The sequence below is a fragment of the Perna viridis genome, chromosome 12 (assembly GCF_037379345.1).
Source record: "Perna viridis isolate PV_CMFRI_1.1 ecotype Kerala chromosome 12, ASM3737934v1, whole genome shotgun sequence".
Taxonomy (NCBI): Eukaryota; Metazoa; Mollusca; class Bivalvia; order Mytilida; family Mytilidae; genus Perna; species Perna viridis.
Genome location: NC_142456.1, coordinates 15,392,096 through 15,417,040, shown reverse-complemented (window position 1 = coordinate 15,417,040; position 24,945 = coordinate 15,392,096). Strand labels below are relative to the sequence as shown.

Sequence of the window (24,945 nt, the reverse complement as noted above, 5' to 3'; positions counted from 1 at the left end):
AATTGTTAAAATAGTACTTGGGTCCGGTGAAAAATTGGTACGATTACGGGTACGGGTTACACATTTTTGACCATATCCTATAAAATAAGGGTAAAGACTTGCAATGGAAACCAGAAACCAGTTCTACAAAAATATTAATTTCCGAATAATGTTGGAGAGGTTACAATTTCCGGAAAGAAAAGTGTATTTTTGTAGTTTTTCTACAGACACAGAAGCAAAATATGATCAATGACCAATGATATATTTAGTCTCATTTTATTCGATTTGCCAGAGAAAAAGGATAATGACAACGCGGATTTAAAATTAAGATTTCAGACTGTGGACACACAAATGTCGATTGGAACGAGGTTAAGGAAAAAGTGGGGTGGGGGTAAAATTTGTAAAAAGTCCAAATTTAATGCAAAAATATTTCCCCAAATTAATTTTATGGGCGTACAACGGGCCCCCTATGATTCCGCGCCTGCTCAATTTTAAAATTATAATTAAGGAAAAAAACAGTTGCAACCCAGTCTGGTATTTACGCAAGAATTATGATTGGGTTATTTATAGATAGTCAAGATCAATGAATAAATAAGGACGAAACCTTGGTTGTGAATCCTAGCATGTAGTCCAAATTTCCTCTGACCCTGCAACCGTTTTTTGATATTGATATTACGTACGGGTCGGGGTCAGATTAATCGTACAATGCAATGGCGCATGGCGACATCAAAGAAATGAGAAGAGTTGCAGGATAAGAGGAAATTTGGGCTACCTATCGTGAAACACAGTACACCCCACAGATAGCTGCAGGTAATGTATATACAGCTGACTGATTGCAATTGAAAGGCGACTATTTTGTTTACTCATGATCGTGATAGAACTTTAACCTAAGATAAATGGGTCAATAAATCATATTTTCACAGGTTTATCCACATATATACTACAGGTAAGATCGAACTTTCATTTAAATGAAGTAAAAAGGTAGTTTGGGCCTGTGAAATAATTTGTTACCGGCATAATTTTATTCGACAAAAACGTTAGAAATAATTTAGAAGTCATACTATATGCATGCTTATATTATGGCACCTTAAAAATCATTTTAATGCTGGTTAATGCGTACAGTGTATGTATATTTTGTAGTTCCACATTTGTGCATGAAATGTCTTGAATTCTATTATAAATCATTTTTCTTGAACTTGATAACAGGATGAACCGTGATTAGCTCTGACTTAATCTGTTAATACGATCCAATAAAAAAAATGTATGTAGATGTGTATAGGACTCGAACTTCAAACCATGTAGAGTTTGTTCTAAACAAACAGATATGAGTACATGTATAATCATTAAGAGAATGAGATGGTCCAAGGGCTGGGGTGGTCCACCGCGCACCCCTACTTGATTCATGGAGATTTTTAGGTACCTTTATACCATCATTTTGTTAAATTTAGAATACTCTCGGATCCTTTTTCAGTATAAGCCTATATTTGTACACCATTGGATAAAAAACAAAAATCTCATGACTCAATTTTTCGAACATCAAATTCATCCAGAAAAACTAAATGTATGTAGGTGTTATCATGTAGCCCAATGTCTCAGCTTTCCAAACGTACCAAGTAAACTGCGGTAGCACTTACGGTTGTTGAATTAAATACGAATTATTTACCCCCCCCTCCCCCCCCCCATCAAACCGAAAAATCGCTTACATTGACATAATTCAGTGTCAACACACTTAGAGCATGTATGCTTCAGTAAAAATGCCTTGTTTTGTATTTTCTGATTAGTACTAAGTCTACTTATCACAACTGATACGTTTGGGTAACTTCTGGCAATTTTCCTATAGTCAGAATTTATTATCATATTTAGCAACTTAGATTTTCTAATGAGTCAAAATAATTAATACTTGAACCACTTCAAGACCATTTAGGCGAAAGAATGCTAAATTTTCCCTCAATATGAACGGAATTGATCGTGTATAGCGTGTAAAAGCCTTGTACAAAGTCTTTCTGGCATTTAAAATGAAGATATTTGAGAATCAATCATATTTTCTAGCATACTGCTTCATTTCTTTGCTTTAATATCTGAAAGAAGAAAAAATATTGTAAAAAAAGGAAACTTTCAGAATTACATAATATCACTCAGTTTACCAGTTTTATTGTGATTTTATTCAAATATTAATTTTAATATGCTTTTGTTTGCGATTATTATTTTAATATTTCAAGGAAGTAACTATGGTGATAGGTTGACATACCTATACATCACGCTGGTTATCAAATGCTAACTAACCTACCACATACGAGTTACGGGTTTTCAAGGAAACCACAATTATTTTTCGTTCAGTTAATCAAGCAAGCAGATATAAGCTGTTTAAAATGATAGTGAACTTTTAAGTTGTCTCTATAAATATAAACGCTTTAATAACTATTATAAGAGTAGTCTTATAATTGAAATAATTGACTACCATTTTGATTGGGATTTTTTTAAAGGATTTTCAGAGTTCTCAAACTTTTAATTTTTTTTTATCTAATAGTATAATTTTAAAGGATAAAAAAACATTGCCACTTGCATTTTAAAACAACAAGAGAAATATCATACAATTGTAAGAGTTATTCACTTGAAATTCTCTTTTTGAAAAAAAACTGAATAAACAAAATATGTTTCCATTAAAATTATGGTTTCAATGGGATGGACTAGTCGTAGCATTTCCCAACCTAGATGACGTATATGTATGTCAATCATTCATCATGTGAGCTTATACTTGAACCCAAGAGGCTATCAACATGAATGTTAGCAAATATAAACATACTTACACAGTGATATTAGAGAACAAAATAAAAATCACTGACAAGAGGCTAAAATATTGAAATCCTGAAAATTCCCATTTTATTACTTACAATCATTGTGACTTGAAAGTGGAGATTTTAGCGCATGTGTTACAGATATTTCATCATAAATGCATATGCTTAGTATTAACAGTTTGTGTATATGATCGAAACGATCATTTTCTTTCATATTTAGCGGAGAAAAGGGAAAAGTTCCATTATTCATTAATGTTGCTCATTAAAAAGCTAAGGTGCTTTATAACAAAAGAACCACAGAGGTATCAATTGTGATATTACTTATCAGAAAATACCAAATAGACCATTTTAACTGAATTTATCGTGATTTTCGGAGAGGAAGAGGAGCACATATTGCATTTGATCTAAATGTTACCGCTATATTTTTTTGGTACCATTGAAAAGCTGAGACATATGGTTGCCTGCGGATACCTATGTATTTGATTTACTTCCATCTAAAGAAATTTGTAGATTGAAGAATAAAAACAACAATGAAATATGCATGAACTTTTGCCTCAACGAAGTATGAAAAGTGGCCAAAATGGTTCAGTTTATTTTTAGCGACAAACTGATACGTAAATTGGAGGTATAAGGGTACCTGAAAATCATATTGGGGTGGATGAATGGGGATGCAAGGGGGTTATCTCAGCCCACAAAGTAAGGGGAGTGACCATTTGAAAAGAGATGTAGTTTTGTGTGTAGATTTTGTGTTTTATTATGCAGTTGTTAATTCAGAGATAGATTTTGGTTTCACAAAATAGGTTATACAATTAATATACCTCTATGTTTCTTTCTTTTCTTAAAACTTTACAAAGAAAAGTATATGCGCGTTCGCTTAACTTATTGAAATAAACATGTCCACTTCAACTTTCATATTGTCTTATAGCCATGGCTCTAATACCAGCTCTTGTTACGTCTACTCCTGTTACGGCAGTAGTAGTGATTGTCATGGTTGTGTATGCAGTATTAGCATTAATAAAAATAAGGAAACGACGACAAATATTTGACAGGGTTCAAGGAATTGAAAGCTTTAGCTGGATCTACGGGAACCTGCATACTGTGAGTTTTATTAAAGTATGCTCAAAGTACATTCACTGTCAAGAAGGATTCGAATCTAGGGATTAGAATTATTTTTTTTTTATTTTGTCTATTGTGTCCATATTGGTCTAGTATATGGTTTTCGCTGCTTCTTCTATATTATCATCTTGAATTATATAATATTCTAGCGAATCTATTGTGGACACAAGTCAGATTTCAACAATCATAACCACAGTTCTTAATCACATAAGAAGATACGAAGAAAATGGATTTATGACGCCTATATATTCTGCAACACGACAGAGTAGGAAGAGCTCCTTTGTCATTAACATAAAGGAACACAATTATTAAAAAATAGGGTTGAAATCAAAATAAAAAATCGAGTTGATTATTTATAAGAGTAATCAAGGGAACCAAGGTTATAGCGGTAATCAAAAGAATGTAATCCAAGGACAAAGACCAGACATGGAAAACAGACATACACATCAAAGAGCATAAAGTAACTAAAATCATACATACAAAGTAACGAAAGCAAATGAGCAACTCGGACTCCACTAAAAACTGGGAGCATGGACCAGGTGCACCGGTAGGGTAAGTGTACTCTGTTTTTCTAGAAACACCGCAGGAGCAATTATTTGATTTTGTCTACATTGATTACGTCATTATTTCTTGCAACATCACCTTACCTTTAATTTCAGTATCCTAACAGCTCTGAAAAGCGACTTGAGTATCATTATGGACTTGTCTGTAAATGGCCGAAAATGTACCGAGCATGGCATGGTCCACTGCTGCCGCAAATCTTTCTCTACCACCCCGATTCCATGAAAGTGATCTTAAAAACTTCAGGTAAGATGATTATCCATGAATTGAATTTAACACAAAGCAAAGCCTTCTGCAAATATCAAAAAGCTATGAATAATGCGCTGGTCTGCTTCGTTAACGCTCTGCTCTACTCGAAGACCCGTACGTGTGTCTGGGAAAAATTTCCCACTCTGTCTTGGAAGTATGCTAAAGATTATTTGATTAAATATGAAATATTTCATTTTTTATCTAGAACCCAAACCACGCGGGCTCGGAGGACCGTATGAGTATGCTATTCCGTGGTTAGGAGAAGGGCTGCTGATCAGCGACGGTGATCGCTGGGCAAGAGCTAGGCGCCTACTTACACCAGCTTTCCACTTCGAGATATTGAAACCTTATGTCAAAGTGTACAACCAATGTACAGACATACTTCTGGTCAGTTGAATTTAAAGATGAATATTCTGTGCTTTAAATTTCGTTTGGTTTCTGATTTAAATTATATTTTCTTAGGCCGACTCACTTGCTTCGTCTCAAGTCTATTGACTCCTGGGTTTTAAGTCCCATTCTGTGTAAGAATCAGGCAACGGGTAGCTCATCAGTTTACTCAATTTGGTCTTTTTGCCTCAAATATATATATATATACATATACATTTAGAAAACAATAGAAAAAAACTAAAATTTGTTCTGAAGCATTGGTGTTATAGGTGATTTTTTATTGCATATATATTTATGGAAAAAGTGAAAGACAGTTTTCCCGTCATTTTTCGATAGTGCATTTCAACTAAATTTGACTTATCAATATCTTTAGAAAAGCAAACTTTACAAACATATTCCAGAAGATTAAATGTATATTTAGATAATGCTATAAAGTATAGTATTAATGGGATAATCAATTGGAAGGAGTGAATGACCAAACTGTGATCACGAGTGCCGAAGAATGCCTTGATTTAATGAGTGTGCGGAACTTGTTCCGCGCACGATTTAATTCTTACTGTGCCCTTGGAACGTAATAGTAGATAAGTACTTACAATGTAACATGTTAATTAAATGTACTACAAACCGGCACATGCCTTGCCATTTTGAAAGAATAATCAAGGGAACCAAGGTTATAGCGGTAATCAAAAGAAAGTAATAAAGGGACAAAGACATCGGAAACAGACGCACACAACAAAGACAAAAAAATAAAATCCACCAAAATTGTATACTAAGTGACAAAAGTAAAAGAACACCTCGACCTCTACTAAAAAATTCAATTAAAAATACCACTTCAGTAAATTTTGGACTTTTTGGACTTTTTATGTTTAAATGACATTATTGAACTTATTCATTCCTTGAAATTGCAGTAAATAGCAGTGATAAGATCTTCAATGCCACTGCACTCTTCGAAGAAGAGGTAGTGAAAAACCATAAATCTGTGCGATCTTCTTTTGGTCTCTCTACCAAAGACCATGATTGTGATTTATCGTCTATGTACTGGATTCCTAAACTCCACAAGAATCCATACAAACAACGTTACCTAGTTGGATCTGCTAAATGTACCACCAAACCGCTTTCAAACTTTTAAATTCTATACTCAAAGCTGTCAAAGAGGGTCTTCAGTCCTACCACAACACTTGTTACTCCCGTAGTGGTATTAATTCAATGTGGATCGAAAGATCTTCTGGAGACCCTCAATTTAAGATTATTATCAGAACATAATAGCATTAAACCTGATTTTTTCAACTTTATACTTCTATTCCCCTTACTCAGTTAAAATCCCGACTTAAAAACATTATACATCATTGTTTCTCCAAAAAAGATGGTACACGTAGATACAAATATATAGTTCTTGGTAGAGATTCCTCATACCTTGTTAAAAATAATTCCAAATCATCTTCCAAATATACAGAAGAAGATGTTTTCAAGATGCTGGAATTTTTTATCATTAACATATTTGTTCAGTGTGGTGGACGCGTTTTTCAACAAACGGTCGGCATTCTTATGGGAACGAAATGTGCTCCTCTACTTGCTGACTTATTCTTTCACTCTTATGAGGCTGACGTGATAGCTGATCTGATGCGAAAGAAAGAAAGAACATCGTTTAGCTAGATCCTTTAATCTCAGTTTCTGCTGTGGCGGAGCGCAAAGGTTCCTACTCCTATCGAATACCACAGCAGGGTTCTTAACGTGCGAGGAACGTGGCATCTTTCTCAACACGGTGTACCACTATGGTTTGCGGTCAGGTTTTCAATACTATAGCCTGACAACCCCAGCATGTAACACGCCAGGGGTACCCTATTCTACCACCTGAAGCTCAAAACCTAGTTGCTGTGGGCAACCCCTGGCTAGGTTCCTGAGCACTATTCAGTCGCCTTTTACGACAAGCTTAGCGCTGCTGGAGGCCTATTCTTTTGACACCCAGGGCACGGGGCTCGGGGATTTGATATATCGCATCTACCTCATAGAACTTGAGATAAAGGATGTTACAGACACTATGAAGTCAACCTCATATCTTGGCCTACACCTAGAGATCGATGGTAAAACTATTGACCAAACTTTACAACAAACATGACTTTTCATTCAGAATTGTCTACTTTCCTTTCATCTGCTACACTCATTCAGCAACTGCGTATGGTGTTTTCATATCATAATTTATACGTTATGCCAGAGCTTGCAGACTTTTGGTATTGCGCTAGACTTATTACAGTTAGGCTTCTGGAACAAGGTTGTGTTGCTGCAAGATTTAAGTCATCACTACAGAAATTGGTCGTCATCATGAACTTATTGATCGTTACGGTGTATCCATCTGCACCAAAAAACTGATTTTTACAATAGGACATGGTTTTCCTTTCCACTTTCGTCCAACCGGGACTACACAATCTTGTAGCTTTTATCTGGAAGGTACTTCCGCTGTACAATGCTAATTTGCATAAAGAATTGAGGTATACCGTATAGTACTGAATGTAGATGATATTGAGTAGAAATTGGCATTGGAGATTGTAAACGAACATGGTTTTTTTGCGGCTTAAATGATAAGTCACGATCAAATTATTTTAATTGCTAAGCAGATAAAGATAATTTTAAAAGATTAAACAGCAGTAAATGTACAGTACATCTGACACATGATAATAATAAAAATATATTTCAATTATTTAGAGCAAAATGACGAACAACGTTGAACAGAAGCAGAGTTTTGAAGCTTTTGGAAATCTCAGCCTTTGCGCATTGGACATCATCCTTAGATGTGCTTTCTCATACGACAATGACGTTCAGACAAAGGGGTAATTACTCTACAATATAGATAAGAGACTGACCATGCAGAAACCAGAGAGATTCAGTGATATCTGTAGCACTGAATAAATTCAATCCCTACATTTCTTTTCCAGTGTAATGTTAAATTAAATATGAAGACAGAGAAAACAGGGATTTTTTATTCTGTTTTCTGTATCAAAAGTGGATGAATATTTGCATTAACCTATTTGACAAATCAACGAACTTATGCTCCAGTTATTAATATCATATCAGCAAATTACATTCATTTAAAAAAGACAGTTTGTGATCTCAAATTGAGCAATATTAAATTTGGAATATGCCACCCACTACCCAAGTCTTCCATTGACATCCTGTTAATTTGGGAGCATGAATTTGCATAAATGATTTTGACCCACGAGTGTCATAGGACGCAGTAATTGTTGATTTTACCAATGAGTGTCGTGGGCTGCAGTAATTACATAGTTGATTTTACCCATGAGTGTCGTGGGATCTTGTAATTTAGCGAGTGAGCTGTACGAGTTGACATGCGTTATCGGTTTGTGTGATCATACTCATTTGTATCAATATTTGTTCATAAAGATTTATGAAAAATATTACAGGGACAGGTTTACATTTACATTATGTGTGTATTAAATATATAAAAAGTATTACCATTTATGGTTGCACTTTATCGGAGCTTAAAAGTGATATTCAACTGTTTTATAATCATTCCAACAAATTAAATTTAACTTAATCTCATTAGTTTATGACCCCCTTTTCTTGTAAATTTCAGATAAGTTCTTGATTTCTCATATACAGTGAAAACTACCTAAACCGAACACTGAATAATCTACAAACCTGTTTAAAGCAGACACTTTTTGTAACCCCTATGAATCAGTTTAAATGTAGGCCGAATACATCCTAAACCGAACACTGAATAATTTACAAACCTGTTTAAAGCAGGCACTTTTTGTAAACTTTTTCAGTTTTGAATGTTCCCCAAACCTCGGTAAACTGAACCAATATTAATGTCCAAGCGGGTTTCGTTTAGACGGGTTTCTCTGTAATATTGATTTGCTTCTTATCTAACTTTCTGACATTAAATGTTTTCAAAGTGTTTCCTTAGCACCTACCGACAATGTTATATGTTATATTCTTCAGAACAAATAGATACATTTCATAAAATTTCTAGAACACAAGTTTTGTTTATCAACTTGTGAAGCCTTCCCCAGACAATAATTTACAGTATTTAATAGTTTTACTTTTTATCATATTATTATAAAATGTAATGAAAAGTTAATAATTTATGATTATTCTTGAAATTAGAACACCCGATAACACTCTATCAAGCTTACGTGTGTATAATGATAAGCTAGAATCCTACATAAAAGGTCTAGGATCTTATAATGATAAGCTAGAATCCTACATAAAAGGTCTAGAATCATTAAGTTGTTTAGGGGATGGCTTATTTCTTATCACGATCATATTGAACAAATTTCAAGAAGTTGCTCGGGAAAACATGTCTGAAACACATGGTTCAGATAACTGGGAACTCAGTGACGTACGACGAGCAATGTTTCAAGAAGAGACACGTTAGAGTACGCTCCCGCAGCAGTGTCGTTTTCTCCAAGTCTCCAGAAATCAGACTCGAAAATTTAACACAATACAAGCTACAAAAAATAAAGAGAAACCTTGCATATTTTGTTGTGATTTACATGACTCTACCAAATGTACAAATCTAAAAGATTATGCTGACCGTATAATGATCGTGAGGGATAAGTAAATGTGATTTAATTGTCAAAGAGACCACCGTTTAGCAGACTGTAAATTATTGACAATGCAAAATCCATTAATCAGTCTTTGGAAATACTGACAATAAAGTCAATCGATTACCTAAAGCGTTGAACCATTGTACGAGACTCCGCTAGAAGTATTAGTAGTACCTACCATTGCAAATCCACTGAAAGAAACTACGTGAAAGAAAATTTGCGGGAAATCCGACATACTTGAACATTCTATTCAGTGATTTGTGATTTGAGGTATCGCTACTTTTCTGAGCCAACTTCTGTTGGGACTTCATAGGAGATAAAATCTTTAGACGGAAATTTCCTACAGCCAAAAGTAGCAATGTACATCATTTTTATTGGGCACAAACCTGAGTAGTTCAACCTAGAAATGATTTAGAAACTTGTTCCAAACTTGCCAACGATGTACGGACACATTTTTTAAAACAGAAACAGGTTTCTTGGAGATAGTTGAAAAACTTAACATTAATTTCGAACACGCACATTACATACCACACCATTCTGTTAGGAAAGACTCAACAAATACGCCAATCAGAATAGTTAACGATTGTAGCTGTAGGCAGACTTCGTCTCAACATAGCTCAACAACGACTCTTTGATAAGCACTCCCCTAATCTAAATGACATCACAACATTGTTTTCAAGGCTTAGAAAGATCCATTTGTTATGGTAACTGAAATAGGAAAACCGTTTCATCATGTCGGTCAACATGAACAAGATGGTGACATGACTAGATTTCTATTGTTAAGTAATTCGGAAGACCCGGATACTGAATTAGTCACGTGCCTGCTCATTATTTATCGTGACTGTCGTAATATGGAAGCACTAAGAAACTAAAAGAAACAAAACTGCTCAATTAATAGAGAGGCATTTCCGTTGATTATATCGTGACAAGAATTCCAGGCGAAAATACTGCTGTAAATTTCTATCTTTAGTGAAGCTTGACAACTTATTACAGAATCCGGCTTCAATCTCCGTTCTTGAAAATCAAACAATTAGAAACTAAAGATTCTAGAAAAACAAGAAAACGTGTGGACACTGACAAGGAGCCTTAAATATATGGTATGCGTTGGAATACATAATCTGATGAATTGACATACGTAAAGCGAGTTATAATACCAGAGGACGAAAGTTGCGTTATGAATCGATAATTACCGAAAGAATATACACCAAACATATAGTAAATGGCTGTATTATCAACTGGGTCATGTATACTTATGGACAGAAAAGGCATCAATATCCGGTTTGTGCATGTAAATTCAGGAACTTAAAAACAGTATAATGGCAGCCTCATTTTCGTACACTTCGAAAAATGTGATTTAGAATAGAACCAGTCTCAGTAGAGTTTTTGATTAACGTCAAAACATATATATTTTCCAAGATATGGATTGTCAAAACAGTCAACGGAAGGCGCTCCAATATTTACGAAAGTACCATTACCCATAATTCCATGCGATTGCCAAAACGACTCAAAGACATTTTGGACCACGACAATCGAACTAATAACCGTGACTCGCGCAATAACGCGAGTCACATCATGAACACGTGGATCGTTATGGTGTATCCATCAGCACCATGAGAACTGATTTATTCAACGGGTCATAGTTTTCCTTCCTTCGTTTGTCTACCCCGGACTTGACTTTTTATGAGCAACTCGGCGGATGTTTCTAGAAAAGCAGAGGACGCTTACCCGACCGGTGCACCTGGTCCATGCTCCCAGTTTTTAGTGGAGTCCGAGTTGCTCATTTACTTTTGTTACTTTGTATGTATGATTTTAGTTACTTTATGTTCTTTGTTGTGTATGTCTGTTTTCCATGTCTGGTCTTTGTCCCCGGATTACATTCTTTTGATTACCTTATAACCTTGGTTCCCTTGATTACTCTTTCACGGTTATATATAAGTTTTTGAGTTAGTTTATACGCTTCCGAAGGGAGCGTTTATGGTTGTATTATCAACTTGATTCTGTATACTTATGGCAAGAAAAAAAACATCAATATCCGGTTTGTACCTGCAATTTCAGTAGCTGAAAAACAGCACAATGGCAGCTTCATTTGCGTATACTTGTATGTGTGGACCAAACCAGTCTCGGAAAATATTTGCTAGTTTCGATAATTAAATACAAATCGAATCATAGTTTTTCCAAGACAGGGTTGGCCTTATAGTCTGCAGTATGGCGCCCAGATGTTTACGAAAATTACGTAATCAATATTACCCATACTTCTTGGGTCATAAAAATTGCGAAACGAAAATGAACCAAACCAAAACGAAAATAATCGATAAAAGAAAGAATCAAAGAATCGAAACGAATCAATTAAATAAAATGAATCAAATCGTTATAAAAATATAATTTAACTGTACAAAAGAAACAGAATGAAGCGAAACTGAATGCAATAAAAGAAATCTTAGAAGACGTTTCGCAAATTTAAGAACCATAATGTTAGCCAGTGCTGGATGATTCGACCAAAAGACATTTCAGACCATGACAACCAATAATTCCTTATGAATGCCAGACATTTCTGCCAATAGACATATCAGACCATGACAATTAGCATAATGCTTTAGGACAAATATATATCATTACAAAATTTACCATACTTGAAGGTTATGAGTATAATATATCAAATCAGAGCATGAGGAATGAAGCAAGCAATCTTAATCAACATTTGTCTCTTCATCACTTGACTGATAACCAAAACTGTCCGAACTGTAGGGATCACATTGAAGATAATCATCATTTCTTGTTATCTTGCAATTACTATGCTCACCACAGGAGGTCAATGCAGTCTGTCTGCTTGTCTAATAGACCTTAACATTATATTGCTGACAGACATTTAATTTTTCATAAAATATTGATTTTATATAAAAAAAATACTACTTTATTAATTTATTCATCAGCATTATAAATGATATATTTACCACGCAATTTAATCATTGCTAGATATTAAAAATCATTTTAAATCAATTCCATCTTCCTTCATGAAGGGATCGGCGCATGATGTCTAGAAAACATGAAATATGCAGAAAATACCCCTTTTTTCAAGATCGAGTTAATAATTTTTTATCTTTGAACTTTATCCATCAATGTTTACAAAAAATGTATATTGATAATATTCTAAAATTAAAAAAAAATTAAAAAAAGAGTTTAATTTGAAGATAATGGAAAAGTTATGCATTATAATTTAAATTGCACAGAGAATTACTATTATATTTTGTTAGAGTAAAATGTTAATTTAAATACAAAAGTGCTTGAATATAATTATTATCAATTAATGTACTCTTTTATATATATATATATATATGCGTGTGTGTGTGTGTGTGTGTGTGTGTGTGTGTGTTTTCAAGTCATGTGAATATCTTCTATCTGCATGTTGTATTTGTTGCCTTGTATGGAGAGGATATATATATAGGCCTTGCCAATCCTATTCAATTTATTGAATAAATATGATTAAATCATCAAATCTTAGCTGAACAAAATATCAAACTAAGTTGTTTTTTTTATTAATGTTTCTTCGGGAGCGTTAAAAGGTTTCACCTTCGTCATATTACATATATTTTATATATTCTCCAAGTAGAGGATAACAAACATAATTATACTTATAATATGAAAATGATAATATTATTGTACAGATGAATAAGGTTAATTGGTCAATCACGAACACAATATATAATATGACATAATTACCAATGTTACCAATATTTGATAAATAAATACAAAAATACGAAGGACTTGTAACATATTGGAAAATGATGAAAAGGTTATTACACAGTTTAGTGTACTATACACAAAAATATTGTACAAGTCCACATTGTACTGGAAACCCGTATACGTCGAGCCGTGCGTGCATCCAATACAAAAACTGAGGTAACGCCAAAAATGAAACTTCCGGTTGGTTTGGGATAGTCACGTGACGTAAATAAAAAGTTTTCAACAGGTTGATTAATTTGGTTGCATAAAAATACTTGTTATATTGTAGAGAATCCCATCCATATGTCAAGGCTGTAAATGAATTGTCAGAGCTTTGGCTAAAAAGGGCGAGGTAAACGTAAAGTAAACCACACAATCACAGGAAAAAGAGAGACAAAAGAACGAAATAATGTATTAAATAGCAAAACAACAAAAAGTCAAGCAAATAAACACAACCAGAACGACACAAACACAATAACAAAGAAACAGAAACACACAGAAAAAATTATATTTGAAATTGATAATTAAAAAAAGGATAGTCTAAATAGTCTTATATCATATTGTTTCAATTACTTTGTACTAAAATATGTTTGTAGAAGAAAATATTACTTAGGCAAATTTGCATTATATTTGTCAGAAATACTTGCACACGAAAAGGTAGATTTACTATACACTAAAATAATATCAAATTCAAAATCAAGATTTATCTAGAGTCTCTCTGAAAATAATTATAATATAATTCTCAAAATTTCAAAATATTCAATATTAGGAAAAATCAGGAAAATATAGCCAAAATGTATCAAGTCTTACTTGCTAAGTTATAACTTAAAGAAAATACAAAGACTCGATTAAACAAATATTTTTTTTATATATATTATTTCAGGTCGCCATGGTTACATTTTGATTCAATTTACTACCTTACAAGTGATGGTAAACTTTTTAAGAAGCATTGTAAGTTCGTTCATAATGTTACAGAAGACATTATTGAGAGTCGAAAGAAAGTATTGGTAAGTATATGTCAATCAAGAATGATATAGCGACTTTAACTATGAATTTCGTGGAAGAAGTGACTAAATCTAAGATTACAGCAAGGCTTTATAAAACTGATATAAGATAGACGTTGGGAATGAAATCATTCTAAAGGGACAATGCAAATTGGTAAAATGTACATTGTCTACAAAGACTGGAATACATTATATAGCCTGATATGCGAGATGCTGGTTGTTTAAATGTCAGAAATAAGAAAGAAAATCACTTCACTGATTCACTTTATTCTTATTTTTATTTGATTTAGAAACAGGAAGCGGATATTGCAAGAAAGGAAAAGAAAAATTATCTAGACTTTTTAGATATATTATTGTCGGCCAAAGACGAGAGCGGAGTAGGGTTAACTCCCTTAGAAATTAGAAACGAGGCAGACACTTTCTTGTTTGAAGGTAAGATAACTATAACTTTGCGGACTTGATTTATTTATAGCATAATGACACACTATGACACAAAATTCTTCTTCTTCTAACGACTCGTCCAAAATGCAGGAGTAGACTCAAAGGTTAGAGTGTGGAACTTCCCGAGACGTATGTGCTATGTACTTTGACTTATAATTAAATTAATATCAATATTATTTACAAAATGTACAGTGTTGAAGTAGTTTAATTTTTAAATGTGATTCCTTCAAATGCCACTTCTGAAGGGTTCAATGCTTGAGGATGTTGCAATTGACTCTGGCAACTAATTTCACCACAGAGATAGTACGAAAAAAGTAGCAATTTAAAAATTTCTTTCTCGGAGGATAGTTTCCTAAATTTATGGATGCCCTTAGTGCGCCTGTTAGATTTAGGGTATTTGTCTTTTTAAATTTTAGTTAATTTTGTAAAATAAATATTTTTATTTTGTTCCTCTACTTGCAAGGTGCTAACTATATTGGAGACAGCTCGAGATGTTCTATCTTTATAATCATTTAGGACATATCTAGCATCTTTTCTCTATCTTTATTCAACCTCATTTATTTGTGAGTTTTTGTACCAGACTGTTGAAGCATTTTCAACGACAGGACGAACTAGTGATGTCAAAGAGAGGTTTTTAACTTAACGTGTACAGTTATTCACATTGTAAGAAGCATAAGGTTTAATTAGCGTTCCTTGAGATATCATCAACATGGGGTCATGCCTGATGGTTGTGCTTAAGAATTTTCTCTCTTTAACAACTTAGCAACTTAAGCAATGCTTATGTAATGAATAATTTTAAAAATGATAATGGTTTAGACTTTTTTGTGGAACATGGATGACAAAAGATTTTTCTGAATTAAATTTCATTTATGTAAATTTGACCGGTCTTTTTGCATTTAATCTAAATCTTTTTCGTTGCTGACTGTTCTGTACTGCTGGCAGTTATCACCAAAAGTCTTAACAATGCAGTCAACATGTTAAGGTAAATCATTAATAAAACGTAAAAATAAGGTAGGACCCAAAAACAGTACCTTGAGGGACACCAGAGTCAAATGATAATTTAGATGATGTGGCACCATTTAGGAGTACTTGTTATTGTCTGCTATATAAGAAATCAGTTATGAATACCATAATACTTTAATTTTTTCATGAGTCTTTGATAGGGAACTTTATCAAAGGCCTTCGTAAAATCTAGAAATAATTATATCAATTTGATTGCCATTTGCAACTAATTCTGCTAAATTTTGAATAATAATAATAATAAGCTGCGTTTCTCAAGACCTTTTGATTCTGAAGCCATGTTGACTGCCGTGTAAAATATTGTCATAGCTAAGGTATTTTCTAATACTACTAGCTAGTATATGCTCGCATATCTTATAACAAATTGAGGTTAAAGATAATGGTCTATAATTTAAAGCTTTTGAATTTTGAAGGGCCCCTTGTCTCTTTGGTGTAGGTCGGCAGTTGTCAATCATCTGTCAATACCTTTTGTCCATGACAAAGGCCGTAAAGCCGAAAATTTGGGCCCAAAATCTTTGTACTTTTTACGTTATATTTTTGTTTAATTTGTATGTCGTTCCTTTTTACCTTTAAGCACCTTTTATAAAGATTAGTACAACATTTGCCTTCATCCATTCATGTGGGATCTCGACGGACTTTATAGATGTTCGAAAAAATTAATGTAAAAACGGTGTCTAGGGCGCTGGACTTAGTGTAGGCGGTGTTGCCATAGATGTCACAGCGGTATGAGTTCGAGTCCCGCGGAGGGAACGACAAAACAATTGACAGTTCTAACATCGTCGGGAATTTTCAGACCCTTATATAAGTTTACGTTATCTTCCCTGTATCAATTTGATCCGATGGAGCAGTGTAGTGAATAGAGTCGTCACATTCTGAGACGTTATATATATAATTATTGAAGTATTCGTTGCTTAGAGCCAAAATATCGTCCAAATGTTTAAAAGTATTACTAAATGTTTTTTTACCAAATGTTTTTCGGGAGGGTCTTTATTTATCCCAGCCATAAATTTTGATTCGTAACAGTACAGAAAGAGGTCCGCAATACGGGTCCATAATTGGTCCCCACGGAAATTCAAATGACGACAAACGGCTTTGCAAAAGCGTACGAAAATGATTTCTTATAGGAATTCAAGTGCTGTAAGCAAATAAAAAAGTCCAATTAACGTAGTTTTTATGTTTGTTGTTACTAAAAATGATTTCAGGGAATTCGAACAAATAAATTCACATCCTGATTTGTTTAATGACCATTTGATAAAATATGTGATTTTTGTTTTATGAGATAATGTGGAAGTGTAGTGTATAAAGTTGAAATATCAAAACTTTGAACAGGTCCGAAAGGTCCCATATGGGCATGTAATTTATCAGGCACTTCATGCGAGTTTTAACACTCCAAAAATAGTAATAAGATTTTTCATGGTATTGAGCGCTCTAGAAAGTAAAATAGAAAGTTTAGTTATAGAGCAACGACTTGGAGAGGAAATTAATCTATATTCATAAGGTGGTTTGTGAAGATTGGGGAGCCAGTACATACTAAGGACTTCCATGCTACTATGTTCAGCTTGTAAAGGTGAAAAGTAAGTCAATTAGAATGTTGCTGAATTTGTTTTTTGTTTTTTGTTTTTTTTGTTTTTTTTTTTGGTTTTTTTTTGTGGTAGAATTTCAATATAAAATTTACGTCAACTAACAATAACATTATTTGCAGCTTTTTTCAGCGAGATCATAAAAAAAATCCTTGCTGGGTCCTTTCAATTTGTGTTTTATTTAGGAGATACGGTTTTGATATTGTTTGTTATGAGTCAAGTGTTCCTCAAAATGTTTTGTTCGGAATGCAAATACTGTAAGCCTGTCAATTTTTGCGGTTGCTAATTTTGGCGGATTCTGTCATGTGAAAATTTTCGCGGTTTAAAAATTGAAAAGCGTTCTTTAGTGTTAAAAATCAATTTTGTGGATACTATTTTTCGCGGTTTTCCGTCCAATTCAAAAAGAGCGATAATTAATACATTGCGAAAATTAATCCCTTTACAGTATTTTCATAACTGTTTTGAAGAAAGAATCAACTGCTTTCTTGTCTACTTTCTTACGTTTTGCATATATTTATTCTGGGCTCTTCTTATTTTTTTATATGTTCCTTTTGTTTTTATTGGCCTTATAATATGATCTTTTCTATTGTTTGCATAGTTTGTTTATATGTATATTTGCAGATGAATTTCATATTTTTTAAAAAAGAAAGTTTTCATTTATGATATTATTAAGCCTTCTTCGAAATTTGATCCATTATTTGTAAACGGATAACTTATTTCTAGTTTGAAGTAACGCATCTTTTACAAATTAAATAGTTATGGCGTTGATATTTTCAATGTCTGATTTTTGTCCATAAAAGTATTTGTGTCTGTGGTGTTTTTTTTTTTATTATAATTGTGGTTTATAGATGGCATCAGAAAGCACAACATCTTGGTCAGTGATTAGGTTTAAATTTGATAAATTATGATGGTTCGTTTATGTAAAAAAAGGTCGTAAGTATTCTCCTTCCTAGTTTGAAACTTCACCATCTGATCCATTCACACAGTTTATTAATCATTCCAATGAAAAATCCATTAAACTCTTTTAAATTTTGCGTATGCCATTTTATTTCTGGAAGTTTAAACACCCCCACTTAACCAAAATGTTGAATTCTGTTTTTAGCTTTTAGATCAGAAATTTAAAAAAAAATAGGTGATTCAGATATTATGTGTTATTCTTACTAGATTGTCTGTAAACTGAGACTTTTATGAGAGATTTATTATCAGTTATGTTAATCTGAGCAGTTATTAGTGCTACGTTTCTACTCTTATACACTTCTTGGCAAATATTGTCCTTTATTATAGCTACATGTATATAAAAAAAATCCACCGCCTTTCATTACTCCACTCGTACGATCCCTGTGGAATCTAACTTTAATATGATAGATGGAAATATTTCAGACGGTAGAACATTTTTATTGATTCGAGCCAAATTTAATTCTAAATAAATATATATAGTTTGGCTGATGTAATTCAATTTTCAATTTGTGGAACTTTAGTTAAACTGAAGTTAAAAGTGAGGACTCTTAGATTATTCTTCCCGACCTTAGATTGAAACTTCTTTGTATTACTGGTAGTAATTTGATGTTTTGGGGAAAATGCAACTACTTTATCACCTAAGTTTTCAAACATCAAATAAAAGGTAAAAAATGTCTGATAACACAGAAAACGAATTATGACTATGTAAAGAATAATCTGATGATAAAACTGACTAAAAATTGTTCTGACCATACCCATAAACTGACGTATTGCCCTATTTTTCATTCATTCAATGGACTTTTATTTACACGTCAAATATGACACCATTTTGCAAGGTTGTCATAGACTTATGATCTGTATTCCAACACACTCTTGTGAGCAAATTGAAAATTTGACTAAATTCATTAATACTATCAGATACATGAAACCTAAAACATGAGATCATATACCAAATTAGTCTCGAGGCTGCCCTTTGTCTGATGTTTTAAATTTTGTTGTGACCTCATTAAATCGCAAATTTGGAGTACATTCACGTACCGGAAATTTCCCTTCGGCCTTCTTGCATAATTTTGTTACCCATAGTATACTGATCGTGAACTTTTAATTAATGATTTTTAACTTCCCTAGAAAGGAAATTTTCTTAGCCTTCACTAAGCTTCTCTGTCTTGGTAAGGTTATGAACTTTCGCTCAATTCTATCACCTCCTGATTGGTGTGAGAAAGCAATTAAGTCACATTAGATTTTTTTTATACTTGGCATAATATAATTAACTCGAATATAAAATACAACTGAACATTGGATGCAGTGTAAGATTCATTATATCAATCTAAAGTACATGACATATATTCCCTCTCCATCTCTTTGTTGTCGTTCAACTGGAGTCCAAGACTTTATTTTCATTTCAGGTCATGATACAACCACCAGCGGTATGTCATGGACATTGTATTCTCTAGCAAAACATCCAGAATATCAACGACAAGCTCAAGAGGAGATCGATCATATTATGAAAAATAGAACATCAGGACATTTTGAATGGTATATTTGATGAGTGGATGCTGTTGTTATGCAAATAATTTCTTAATATTTATCGTTCAGGAATCGCTTAGGCACTTCAGTTTCCACCACAAAACAGCTTTGTTTACAATGTCATAGATTCCCCCTTTTGTTTTAACCCATATTTGACATGAGCATTTCGGTGGCTGTTTTTTACAGGAACGCAGGACGCTTACTCTACCGCGGTGCGCCTGGTTCATATCGGATTGCTCATTTTATTTGTCATTTGTATTTGGTTTGTATTTTTTTATTGTCAGTGGCTTTGTCGGTTTTGCTTTTGTCCCCGGATCATGAATATCATCTTCTTCTTTCTAATAATGGTTTCTTTGCTCTTACTACCAATTAAATGTTTTATAGATAATGTAATGATATACCCTTCAAAACCTTTCGTATTAACTTCATTCAGATCTCATTTTGTTGATATAGGGAAGATCTGGCCAAAATGGAGTACCTTGGGCGATGTATCAAAGAGTCGTTACGGATGAATCCTCCTGTACCGTTTGTAGGTAGAAAAACGACAAAGGAAGTGGAAATAGATGGCGTTAAATTCCCAACTGGTACTTGGTTTACTCTTCACCTTTATAATTTGCATCACAACCCTCACGTCTGGGAAGATCCTATGGAGTACAGACCGGACAGGTTCTTACCGGAAAATATAGCAAAGAAAGATTCCTACGCATTTGTACCATTTTCAGCAGGACCTAGGTAATTTTGAATTTAATTAACAACAGGTCTATACTGTAAACTAGAGGATGAAGTTATAAGCTAGAAGCTTTACAGATAGATATGGTTCTGAGCATAAAGGTGACGCCGTGGGTCATATAGACTTGGAACTACTTGTCTGTTAGTTGAGTCGTCCCATATTTTATTTTCCTTACCAGAAGACCTCCTGTCAGAAGAAAGTCAGACTTAGTTCTAGGTAAAATTGTATTTGTAACCGTTATGATATATTAAATATATTTTATTTCCTTTTAAACGATTACTGTCTCAAAGATATTCTGTAAAGGCTCCGTTGATTATTCTATGGCTTTTGTATTGAAACTCTGCCTTATTGTTTAAATTGTTATTTTTTTTATCAAGTATTTAATTTTGAGTATTTCATAACTTGACTTATTGCTATTTCCAAGTACTTTTATCAGTTAATCTTATTATCTCTTTTCGCACATTGTCTTTGTGTATGCTTAAAACAAAGTGAAAGAGCTTTTCAGGTAGCACCTCATGTACTATATAAGGAGACGTGACACAAACAATATCATTTTATAAACGTTTATATTTATAAAACTGTAGTATATTTAGATACGAGTGTAACAAACATTTTCAGGTTATTGCTAAAAAGGTAGAATGATTTATTTGTGTGTTCACGACGACCTAATTAATATGCATGAATGAAAACCGGAAGTGACGCACAATTACCATATATGGAAGTACTATATCATTGGTTCTCAATCTCCATTTGAGTATATTGAAAATTAAACACGAGCTCGTAAAAATTAATGCATCCTCGAAAATAGCTTGTAAATATGATGCAAAGTACTCCACTGATCTGCATATGGGTGCAAAAATCGTGTTTAGAAAGAAGATAAAAGTTCTTCTCGTTTTCTGTCAGCTTTTCATTTTTGTCAGCATACATCCCCGCATGATGAATAAACAACTACTTTGCACACTATTTTTAGGACTTTCTTTCCTTGTCGCTAGGTTATATTAATAAACAAGCCCGGTAGACTTAATTTTGACAAAAACATAGCGTGGGTGGCTTTTTTTTTTATCTTTACATGGTTCGGCGAACCCCGGACATATGTGTCGACGCAGGTGTATGACTTCGATAATAATTGAAATATAATTGAAATATAATTGAATATACGAATTTTTAAATAAGACAATTTACATGGAGAATTTGACACAATACACAGTATATAATAGGTGATCTTAGGTGAGTTTAAGGGAATTTTTCTGGTACGGACAATACTTTTTTTTACATGTCAGATAAAATATTTAATTATAGAAAGATTTAGAACACGAGAAAGCTTCATCACGAAATTATTATTATCAAATAAAATTATCAAAACGAAAAACAAAAAAAAACCCAATAAAAATGGATATGTTCGTATTATCCTCAGTACTTACAGGGACGTTACATAACACTCTTTGGTACTATACACTTGCAAGGAGTAAAGTTCGTCAAAAAAGGGTGAAATCAATATTTTTCATTGATGATCGAGATTGGATCAGTTTAAATCTTTAAAAATGTATTCAATTTATTTTATGTAAGACGCTCAATCTTACATGACAGAACATAATGAAATATTTTTATGTAATCTTCGAACAGAAGTGGTGTCTCACCGTGGATTGTCTAGTCTTCATACATGTGATAGTTTAATATTTCTGAAATTTTCCTTCTCGAAGTGGTTTAAATTGATACTTTTGTAAGTATATATTCGCTGGCAAACCAAAACTTTCAATATTTTCACTCTCCGTTGTAGTAATCATACAATAAATACAGAAGCCCCACGCATTCCCACCATTCGATCTATGAATTGTGAACCAATGACGTAACACGGTCACGTGACCACATGGCTAATTAAAATTCATATGGCTTGGGTCATCATCGATTTTGAATCGATTTATCTTCAATTAAACGACGTGAGTGACTACAAGGGACGATTTGATTTTATATATATCAGATGTAATAAATCAAATAAGTTAAAAATTTGAAAAACAAATTTTTGTGTCATGTCTCCCTTACATGGTCTCTTCTAGGAACTGTATTGGACAGCATTTTGCTCTAAATGAAGAAAAGGTCGTAATTGGTAGAATATTACAAAAGTAAGTGTTTAATTCGTGAGTTAATCATGTAGGGCTGTCAAGCTTTCAGAGGATTGGGAGAAAAATTGAAAAACAAATCAGCTTCAATATGCGTGAGTCTTAAAAGAATTCCATGAGACTTGAAAGGCCGGGAATCTATTTTATCATGAACAAAATACTGCTGTCTGAACATTTGGTATGCTACAAAAATCGACAATAAATGCTGGTAGCATGAGGATTTACGCTCAACCCAAGGGACGCACTCATTTGAGTGCTGTATTAAAAGGGTAACCTGAATAAGGTCATCTATTAATCTTTGAATTACCAAACGATGCCCCTCAGGGCATTAACAGTATGCTCTCCTTCACTCAAAAAGTAAGTGGTATGGGGAAAAACTACGCTGAAAACTGCTGGATTTACTACACAGCCATTTTTTCTGTATTGATGACACATGTGATAAATACAAAATCACCTATCGTATGATATTGCAAATTATTGCTGTGCAATGTTTCAAGGAGTCACCTCTTATCAGCAGTATTAAAGTAAATACAAAGGACAATCTAAATAAAAAAAAACTTGTAATCAAGAAGCTCTCAAAACGAAAAGTATTGAAATCGAAAACCAGAATCAGCACCAAGAAGTTGTTCCGTGTGCAATATAAGGAATAAAGCCTGGAAGTTTTATGAAAAACATTGTAATACTGCATATTGATATGAATAATATATGAAATTATCTGATCCATAGTAAGAAGTCTGACTACTGGGTTGGTGAATACCCTCGCAGACTTGGTCCATCATTAGTGGCATCGACTCAGTGGCTGTTAAATGCAAAAGTACCAATTATGTATTGTTGCTCATTTATTTTTGTTACTTTCTATGTATTATTTTGGTAATTTTATGTTCTTTCTCGTGTGAGTCTGTTTTCCATGTCTGGTATTTGTCCCTGTATTACATTCTTTTGATTTCCGCTAGATTTTTGGTTCCCGTGGTTTCTCTAATACTTGAGCGACAAAGACGGGAATATAAAAGGAATAATTTAATAATATGACGAACAAACTCACTAGTGTTTACTGTCAACCAATTGAATTTATATGATTTATAACTTTGCATTAATATACTCATGAAAGAGTAATCAAGGGAACCAAGGTTATAGCGGTAATCAAAAGAATGTAATCCAGGGACAAAGACCAGACATGGAAAACAGACATACACAACAAAGAACATAAAGTAACTAAAATCATACATACAAAGTAACAAAAGTAAATGAGCAACTCGGACTCCACTAAAACCTGGGAGCATGAACCAGGTGCACCGGTAGGGTAAGCGTTAAAGTGTTAAAAATATATTAATATACTCATGACACTATGTTATTACATATTTCATGTTTCTGATATTTTATTATTTCAGATTTACGTTGTCTTTAGACCCAAATCATGTTGTTAAAAAGAAACTGTCGGCAGTTTTGAGAGCTGAGGATGGAATCAAACTTATCCTTACCCCAAGGACCAGATAAAGCAAAATGTTGTTGCATGTTGTCAAACATACTAAAGAAAAATGGCCTCAAATGTGATTCATTTTAAATCTTTAAAAAAATGTCAAAATGTCAGATATATTTTGATTGGTATGGACGGAACGTCAGCGACGTCCTATATTTGTAGAATTTAAGACCAGGACTGTGAATGTATAAAAATATTCTGATGTAAGTGACGACATTGCGCAAATGCAGAGGCGATGTTTTTTCTATTAATACATCGATGTATACGATTTTATATTTATTTATTTATGTAATATAATTTGGAAACTATTGGCTGTGCCGAAATGCATAAATCTTTTCCAGAGGAAAGTATAATTCATTCTCACCGAATGAGAGTTCACCAATAGCAACATGGCGGTACACGGTAAACAAAGAGAACAGTTAAATAAAAAAGGTTTAACGATAGTAGATTCACAGGATATATTTTTGAATAAAAAAGGTTTAACGAGAGTAGATTCACAGGATATATTTTTGAATAAAAAAGGTTTAACGAGAGTAGATTCACAGGATATATTTTTGAATAAAAAGTATATTTAATCGGTTAACAAGACGTATTTACCCTCTGAAGAACAGATGTTTGATAACTAAATTCAATCCTTTCTTTTTAAGTCTCTACAAAAGACAATTATTGTGATAATCCGTCCATTTATTTGATTCATTTTATTTACACCCCAAAAATCTT

General features: G+C 33.3%; 1 protein-coding gene across 3 annotated transcripts; it reads left to right on the top strand.

The window, feature by feature from the left end:
- Window positions 1-559: 559 nt before the first annotated feature.
- LOC148601423 (cytochrome P450 4F4-like) lies at window positions 560-24,498 on the top strand. 3 transcript variants are annotated; one of them, XR_015916985.1, is made up of 12 exons: window positions 560-789; window positions 3,700-3,872; window positions 4,550-4,697; window positions 4,906-5,087; window positions 7,788-7,912; window positions 13,662-13,724; window positions 14,256-14,379; window positions 14,667-14,808; window positions 19,781-19,910; window positions 20,355-20,847; window positions 22,686-22,751; window positions 24,137-24,205. XR_015916985.1 is itself a non-coding variant. In XM_088554478.1 (12 exons), exons 2-12 carry the CDS (start codon window positions 3,702-3,704, stop codon window positions 24,240-24,242), a joined length of 1,536 nt encoding a protein of 511 aa, XP_088410604.1. In that variant the 5' UTR covers window positions 562-789; window positions 3,700-3,701; the 3' UTR covers window positions 24,243-24,498. The 3 variants fall into 3 exon arrangements, 2 of the variants coding, with proteins under 2 accessions (XP_088410604.1, XP_088410605.1); XM_088554478.1 differs by having other exon boundaries at window positions 562-789; window positions 20,355-20,633; window positions 24,137-24,498; XM_088554479.1 differs by lacking the exon at window positions 560-789 and adding an exon at window positions 859-925 and having other exon boundaries at window positions 20,355-20,633; window positions 24,137-24,498.
- Window positions 24,499-24,945: the final 447 nt, after the last annotated feature.

Excerpts from the sequence above, each read along its gene's own strand:
- LOC148601423 (XM_088554478.1), top strand. The coding sequence starts at position 3,702 with ATGGCTCTAATACCAGCTCTTGTTACGTCTACTCCTGTTACGGCAGTA. Across the intron at positions 3,873-4,549 it reads TCTACGGGAACCTGCATACT|TATCCTAACAGCTCTGAAAA; the intron begins GTGAGTTTTATT and ends CTTTAATTTCAG. Across the intron at positions 14,809-19,780 it reads AGACACTTTCTTGTTTGAAG|GTCATGATACAACCACCAGC; the intron begins GTAAGATAACTA and ends TTTTCATTTCAG.